Consider the following 8,498-nt stretch of genomic DNA (forward strand, 5'->3'; position numbering starts at 1 on the left):
CAGTTTCGGCAGCGCAAGGCGGTCCGGCCCTCCATCCGGTGGGATCATAAGGATATCAGCCTGTGGATGAAGTTGATGACGTCTGCCCGGGCGGGGGGTCAGTTTTTTCCAGGGGGGGCCGGCGGCACCTCGACCTCGGGTTCACCGGCCGATAAGAAGAAAGGGGTGTGTTGGCAGTTCAACGAGGGCACGTGCAAGTTTGGGAGCTCCTGTCGTTTTAAGCACGAGTGCTCAGGATGTGGCGGCAGTCACCCCCTGTCCCGTTGCTTTAAATGGGGAAAGGGGCGTGGTGGGGAGGTCCCTGGCAAGAGGGATGACTCCGGTGAGGGTGGCAAGGATGGTACCGTTCTTAAATAGGTACCCTGATCGGGAGGCGGCTGGCCGTCTTGAAGTGGGTTTTCGGGAGGGTTTTCGCATTCCGTGTTCTTTGGAGGGGATTCCGCCCTTGGCGGGCAACTTGCGTTCTACCCGGCTTTACCCGGTGGTGGTGGCGGAGAAGCTGGCTAAGGAAGTGGCATTGGGCAGGATGGGTGGGCCTTTTGCTTCGCCCCCGTTGCCGGGGCTGGTGGTTTCGCCGTTGGGGGTGGTCCCCAAGAAGGAACCGGGCAAGTTTCGCCTGATTCACCATCTGTCCTATCCGCGGGGTGGCTCTGTCAACGATGGTATTGACCCGCGGGCGTGTGCGGTTACCTATACGTCGTTTGATGCGGCCATTTCTTTGGTTCGCAAATATGGTAGGGGGGCCCTGTTGGCCAAGGCCGACGTGGAAGCGGCCTTTCGCTTACTGCCAGTTCACCCCGATAGTATGCACTTGTTGGGGTGCCGTTGGCAAGGATCTTATTTTGTGGATCGCTGCTTGCCGATGGGCTGTTCCATTTCGTGTGCCTTCTTTGAAACCTTTTCTTCCTTTCTGGAGTGGGTGGTTCGGGATGTGTCAGGGGTTAGCTCCATCATCCATTATTTGGATGACTTTTTGTGCATAGGGCCCTCGGACTCGAGGACCTGTGCGGTCCTCTTGGGGACGCTACAACACATCGCCGCCCGTTTTGGGGTTCCTTTGGCTTCGGACAAGACGGAGGGCCCTGTGACGGAATTGGTTTTCTTGGGCATCACGATTGACTCTCTGGCCATGGAATGCAGGTTGCCGTTGGACAAGTTGGTGCGTTTGAGGGAGGAGGTTAGGCAGGCGAGCGGTCGTCGCAGGATCACGCTGCGGGAGTTACAGTCCTTACTCGGTAAGTTGAACTTCGCGTGCCGGATAATTCCCATGGGGCGAATTTTTTGTCGCCGTTTGGCTGCGGCCACGTCAGGGGTCCGGGCCCCTGGGCATTCGGTGAGGCTTACCAGGGGGCTTCGGGCGGACCTGAGGGTTTGGGATATGTTTCTGGAGTCTTACAATGGCTGCTCGCTGTGGATGGACGGTCCGTTTAGCAACGGGGACTTGGCTCTATTTACGGACGCAGCTGGTTCGGCGGGGTATGGGGCATTCTTTCAAGGACGGTGGAGCGCGGAACCTTGGCCGGAATCCTGGAGGTCGGCGGGTTTCCTGCGTAACTTGGTGTTGTTGGAGTTGTTTCCGATTGTGGTTTCGGTGGCTCTATGGGGGGCGGGCTTTGGCAACAAGAAGGTGCGTTTTCATTGCGACAACATGGGGGTGGTGGAGGCGATCAATAACATCTCGGCGTCTTCCCCCCCGGTAGTTAGCCTGTTGCGCCATCTGGTCCTGTTGTGTCTGCGTTTCAATGTTTTTATTTATGCTGTGCATATTCCGGGGGTTTCTAACCGGGTGGCCGATGCTTTGTCTCGTTTCCAGTGGACCGAGTTTCGCGTGTTGGCGCCGGCAGCGGAGCAGCATGGGATTCCCTGTCCGCGGGATTTGTGGACGGTCCCCTTGGAGGAGCAGCGATTTTGATTCGGCGGTCACTGTCCCCTGCGACTTGGGAGGCGTATGTCAGGGCGTGGGCGGAATGGCGTTCCTTTTTGGAGGAGGTAGGGGGGACAGATTTGGGGGTGGATGTGTCCGCTCTGGTGCTTTACTTTGTGTGTATGAATTTTGGGCGGGGAGTTTCGGCGGCGGCCATGGATGGGAAACTGGCTGGCATGGCCTTTTGGTTCAAGTTGTCAGGGGGGGTGGATTTCACCAAGGCTTTTCACGTGCGGCAGGCGTTGAAGGGGTACCGGAGGTGTAACCGGGGCCGCGATTCCCGGCGTCCGGTGTCCTTTTCAGTGTTGGGTGTCGTTCTGGAAAAACTGGGCTCTATCTGTTCGTCATCTTATGAGGGCCTGCTGTTCAGGGCAGCCTTCCTGTTGGCTTTCTTTGGGGCCTTCCGGATTGGGGAACTGGTTAGTCCATCGACGAGGGTGGCTGGGGGGCTGCAGCTGGAGGACATAGTGCGCACTGCCTCCTCGGTTCGGATTCGTATCCGGAGGTCCAAAACGGACCAGGTGGGCGGAGGTAAGTGGGTGGAGCTGTTTCGGGGCAACGGAGCTGATGTTTGCCCGGTGGGGGCTCTGGAGCGTTAGTGTCAGGTTCGGCCTGAGGTTGGGGGTGCCTTATTGGTTCATTTGGACGGTTCTTGCCTGTCCAGGTTTCAATTTGTGGCGGTGTTTAGGAAATGTTTGCTGGCCGGGGGCTTCGACCCGGCGGCTTATGCGTCCCATTCCTTTCGCATCGGGGCGGCCACAGAGGCGGCCCGGTGGGGTTTGGGAGAGGACGTGGTCCGGCGCATTGGGCGGTGGGAGTCGCACAGGTTCCGGTCCTACGTCAGGCCCCACCTGGTGCAGTAGCCCCTACGGAGGGGTTATAGGGGCCTGTTTGTGTGTGTTTTCTGCGTAATTTTCGTGTCTGTTCGGTGGTGTTGTATGTGTGCGTTGGGTGTAGGGTGCACTGTCTTTGTTTCTTTTGCAGGTGTCCGGCAGTGTCTGCTTTGGATCCTCGGCCATTCGTATGTCTTCTGGGGGGCCAGGCGGGCGGAGGTCAGGCCTAATGGTAGACAGTTGGGAGTTCCCCGGGAGGAGGGCAGGGTCAGGTGGATAGGTGTGCCTGGCATGCTGTGGAGCAGGGTCGTGTCGGAAGTCTCCCGCTTTGCCAGGTTGGACAGGGCCCCGGATATCCTTGTTTTGCATGTGGGCGGGAATGATTTGGGTCTCCGCTCTATGCGTGAGCTCATTCGGGATGTGAAGTTCGACTTTTTGAGGCTTCGCACTTCCTTCCCTGATATGCTGGTGGTGTGGTCCGACATTGTGGCCCGCACTTCGTGGCGGTCGGCTCGTTCAGTCGACAAACTTAATAAGGCCCGTATTAAAGTGAACAAGGAGGTGGGGAGATTCGTCAGCAGGAATGGTGGCCTGGTGGTGCGGCATCTGGAGCTGGAGAGCGATACGTGGCAGTTCCTTCGTGGGGATGGGGTCCATCTCAATGCTATTGGCACTGACCTGTGGTTCTTGGGTTTGGAGGACGGGATCCACCGGGCCTTGAGGGTGTGGAGGGGCGCACAAGTGTAAGGGGTCACACTTGTGGCGCTGTGGCGGTTTGGGGTCCTTGACAGGGGTTCAGCAAACTGGTTTTTGGGAAAAATGGTGGGGACCCATCCGAGGTATGGCGTCCTCTAAATTGTACAGGTGGGGTGTCTGGGTCGGCTGTGTTAGTCCCCGAGGCGGTGCTTAGCGGCTGGGGAAGTGACCAAGCCAAATGGTGACCCAGACACAGAAGTTGGTTTTTACATGGTACTGTCAAGGACCACAAACATAGATCTGGGTTATTGTTATTATTATTATTGTTATATTGTTATTTCATAATTTTATATTTGTTATTTAATAAAAGGCCATGTCGGCCATTTTTACTCCAAGACGAGTAGTGTGTTTTGTATATAGTTTAAGTGGGTGTGGGTATTGGGCAGTTAGCGGGTGTTTTTTCGTAGTCCAGCACGGGAGCTCTGATCTACCCAGATCAAGACATGCCCGGCGACAGGAGAGAAAGGACTAGGCATAGGGCATACATGAATGGGTGAGAAAGGGAAGCGTGCAGTAAAGGTCAAGTGGGGGACAAAAGTAGGTGGGCTAACAGGGGGGCACTTACCTTATTGGTCAGTGGTACAGGCAGGGGGTGGAGAGGTTGAAATATAGGTCCAGGGTAGGTGGGGTCAGGTCAATCCTGAAGGAGAAAGCGTGGAAGAAAAGTCCCTCCCTCCCGCCCCTTTTTTGGTTTGTCAGTTGGATTGTGGTTTTTGGGGTGAGTTATATTTTGCTGCTGAAGTTGGCGGTTTGGGGTCCTTGACAGGGGTTCAGCAAACTGGTTTTTGGGAAAAATGGTGGGGACCCATCCGAGGTATGGCGTCCTCTAAATTGTACAGGTGGGGTGTCTGGGTCGGCTGTGTTAGTCCCCGAGGCGGTGCTTAGCGGCTGGGGAAGTGACCAAGCCAAATGGTGACCCAGACACAGAAGTTGGTTTTTACATGGTACTGTCAAGGACCACAAACATAGATCTGGGTTATTGTTATTATTATTATTGTTATATTGTTATTTCATAATTTTATATTTGTTATTTAATAAAAGGCCATGTCGGCCATTTTTACTCCAAGACGAGTAGTGTGTTTTGTATATAGTTTAAGTGGGTGTGGGTATTGGGCAGTTAGCGGGTGTTTTTTCGTAGTCCAGCACGGGAGCTCTGATCTACCCAGATCAAGTGTTATTAAACCACAAACCAAACATATGTAATCTATTGCAGCTTAAATATCATTAGATGTGGTGACTGCATTTGTTTTCTCTTTAGGCTTTTTTCCTTCTGTTTTCACCTGGTGGTCTGCCCAGTAACACACCTCCTGTATTAGAGCGCCCCCTGGGGAACTTTGAACAGCAGCATTGTCAGTCTGGGGGAGGGGAGTGTTAGATGGACTAGCAGATTTAAATAAACTAACAACCTGAAACCTAACTGCTGCTCACTTTTTAAGCATTTAGCCCCCGTTCACACTAAGGCGACCTGTGAGGCGACCTGGTCGCCTCACAGGTTGCCGTAGGTCGCCTTCCATAGGGAAGCTGAGGACCCGTTCTAATAGGAGCGACACAAGTCGCTCCGACTTAGAAAAAGGGTCCGGAGCTTCTTCGGGGCGACCCGGAGGCGACCGCCATAGACTTCAATGTTATGAAGTCCGTGGCGGTCGCTCCGAGGTCACGGCGCGCTGCTTGCACCGCGACCTCGGAGGTCACCCCTGGAAGTAGCGTCGCTCGTATGTGAACGGGCACTTACAACAACTATTATTCCTTTTGACATAAAGGTTTTACCTAAATAAATAAAGGCTGATCATTAAAAGCCCTCTTGTCTGAGTGTCTAGTCTGTCTTGTCCGCTGACATCCGATCCGCATCCGATCCTGTCCGTTAAATCCAGACGGATGGAAACCCTATTTTCCATCCGTTCAGGGGATGGGATCGGATGGGATCGGATGAGAGCGGACAGTCGGTCCGCTCTCATCCGATTCCCCATAGAGAGCAGTGGGGTTCTGACACTTCCCTCTCCGCACACAGAGCAGGGAGGGAGCTGTCACCGGCCTGCTCAGCGGGGATCAGTGTATCGATCCCCCGCTGAGCAGCACGGAGTCCGCCGACGGAGCGGACCGTATGAAAGGAGCCTAAGAATCAAGGACATGCCATTTTAAGATTGTGAGGGGGGGGGGGGGGTGGATCGAGAATAAATCAAATATGTGATAAAGTGTGTCAGTATCGGTAACACAGCAGTTTTTGAATTCCCTGTTTTTTGATAGTTTTTAACGGGTAACTCCACTTTTGTGGGGAAGAAAATCAGCAAATGAAGAAAAAATAGTATAGCATATACAATTAAAATTACGACCCAAATCATATTGTGATGGAATGGTATTGAAAATTACCTTTCCTTTTTAACCACTTCAGCCCTGGAAGGTTTTACCCCCTTAATGACCAGGCCCTTTTTTGAGATTCGGCACTGCGTTGTTTTAACTGACAATTGCCCGGTCGTGCGATGCCGTACCCAATTACATTTGATGTCCTTTTTTTCCCACAAATAGAGCTTACTTTTGGTGGTATTTGATCACCTCTGTGGTTTTTTGTTTTTGCGTTATAAACAAAAAAAAGAGCGCCAATTTTGAGAAAAAACACCAATATTTTCTACTTTCTGCTATAAAACATTCCCAATAAAAAAAATTTAAAAAATCTATTTTTTTTTATCAGTTTTGGCCAATTAGTACTCTGCTACATATTTTTGGTAAAAAAAAATCCCAAAAATCTTATAATAATTGATTTGGGCAAACGGTATAGCGTTTACAAACTACGGGATAGATTTATGGACTTTATATTTTTTTTATCAGTAATGGCGGCGGTCAGCGATTTTTATGAGGACTGCGACATTGCGGCGGACAAATCTGACACTAAGTGACACTTTTTGGGGACCAGTGACATTAATACAGTGATCAGTGCTAAATAATATGCACTGTTACTGTATAAATGACACTGGCAGGGAAAGGGTTAACACTGGGGGTGATCAAGGGGTTAAATGTGTTCCCTATTTGTGCTTACTAACTGTGGGGGGGGATGGATTGAACAGAGGCAGAGAGAGATCTGTGATTCTTAGCTTAGCTGAATCACACAATCTTTCCCTGCCTCTCTGACAGGAGAGCCGTCTTGCATTGTTTACATTCCAGACAGCTCTCCTGTGAGGTTTGCCGAAGATTGCGGGAGGCCAGCAGCGATTTAGCCCCCTCCTTCCGCGGTCTGCCTCCCGCTGTGTCTAAAAACCGCGTGCACATAATCGCGTAGATCTACGTGATTATGCGCAGCCGAGCTGCCCTGCCGCAGTAAATCTGCATGGAGCGGTCGGCAAGTGGTTAACCACTTGCCGACTGCCTAACGACGATTTACGTCGGCAGTCAGCCCCTCACAGGCAAAGCGACGTAGGTCTACGTTGCTAGCCTGTGAGGCTCTAGGGAGCGAGCAAGCACTGCTGGAGGCGCGCTCCCGCTCGCTCACGGACCTCCCCGCGCGTGTGCCCGGCAGACCCGATGTCCACCGGGCACTCGCGATTGTCCGTTACAGCGGGAGAAAGGCAGGTGGCTAATGTAAACACAGCCGCCTGTCATTCTCCCCTGTGTAAGAATTGAGATCATACGGTTCTGCTATGTAGGACCTTTGATCTCTGTTCTTACACCTCAAGCCACATCCAATCACAGTTAGAAGCATGCCCCTAGGGACACACTTAACCCCTCCCTCTCAAATAAAGTTAACCCCTTCCCTGCCAGTGTCATTTTTACAGCAACAGTGCAAATGTATAGTAATGTCACTGGTAACCCCAAAAGTGTCAAAAATTTCAGTCAAGGGTCCGATCTGTCCGCCACAATGTCGCAGTCCTGCAAAAAAAATCGCAGATCGCCGCCATTACTCGTTAAAAAAAAAAAAACAACAAAAATGACAAAAATCTTTCCCTTAGTTAGTAAACGCAATAACTTTTGCGCAAACCAATCAAAATACACTTTTTGAGATTTTTTTTTACCAAACATATGTAGCAGAAAACAAATTGGCCTAAAAAAAAAATTTGGGGGGGGAATTTCATATAAAAAAATGTGAAATATATTGTTATTTTTGCAAAATTTACGCTCTTTTTTTGTTTATAGCGCATGATCAAAAAATCGCACAGGTGATCAAATACCACCAAAAGAAAGCTCTGTTTGTGGGAAAAAAAGGACGTCAAATTCGTTTAGGTACACGACCTGTACGACCACGCAATTGTCCGTTAAAGTCACGCAGTGCCGAATCGCAAAATAGGCCCTGTTCAGGAAGGGGGTAAAATCTTCCGGGGCTTAAGTGGTTAATCTGCAGCTGTTGTCATTTTCTGAAAATGCAATGCAATATGGCTACCTGGAGCTGTTCTGTACACAGAATGTACTGACCGCACCCCAGAAACATCATTTCCTGCTTGTGTGATTGGCTCACCAATTTTCCCAGAAGTCTGCCTAAGATACAAGTCAGATTTCTGGCATCCCCTGCAACAAAAATTTCATTTTTGGAGAGATACTCCCAATAGGAACACGTCTAAAGGGATGCAGGTCCAGCAGATTTCCTCATTAGAGCCCTACAGCTGCCACAGCTGATAGATAATTATGAAACCACTCCCATTTGACCCACTCAGCACAGAGGCACAAAGGAAAAAACAATGATTTTTTCAGAATAACAAAAAGGTAGGATTCAGCAACAAAGTTTGTTAAAATCCTTGCAATGTACAGCGATCACCCAGAGGGGAATGTTTTTTTTTCTCAACAAAAGTGGAGTTACGCTTTAAAGAATATTTTCAATGTAATAAAAATATAAGTTTTTGGCCCTATTCACATGAGCACTAGGGTCTTCATACCATGAACAGGCATCTGCATCCTAATAGGATGCAGCACCTGGAGTATAGAGAAAGAACAGCCTGTTCACAGTATAAAGACCTCAATGACTATGGGAATGTGTCCTTACCTTAAGTTTTAAAATTAGGGCT

General features: G+C 50.6%; 1 protein-coding gene and 1 pseudogene across 2 annotated transcripts; both read left to right on the plus strand.

Moving 5' to 3' along the window:
* Positions 1-337: 337 nt before the first annotated feature.
* LOC309556444 (uncharacterized protein) lies at positions 338-1,912 on the plus strand (the record flags this gene model as incomplete). Its single annotated transcript, XM_082258905.1, has 1 exon — positions 338-1,912. The coding sequence occupies one exon, from the start codon at positions 338-340 to the stop codon at positions 1,910-1,912; it is 1,575 nt and encodes a 524-aa protein (XP_082115031.1).
* Positions 1,913-2,079: 167 nt separating this feature from the next.
* On the plus strand, positions 2,080-2,787 carry LOC309556445 (integrase/recombinase xerD homolog; annotated as a pseudogene). The gene has a single exon. The product of its transcript is annotated as an integrase/recombinase xerD homolog (transcript).
* Positions 2,788-8,498: the final 5,711 nt, after the last annotated feature.

The sequence above is a fragment of the Pelophylax lessonae genome (assembly GCF_965119305.1).
Source record: "Pelophylax lessonae genome assembly, chromosome: 5".
Lineage (NCBI taxonomy): Eukaryota > Metazoa > Chordata > Amphibia > Anura > Ranidae > Pelophylax > Pelophylax lessonae.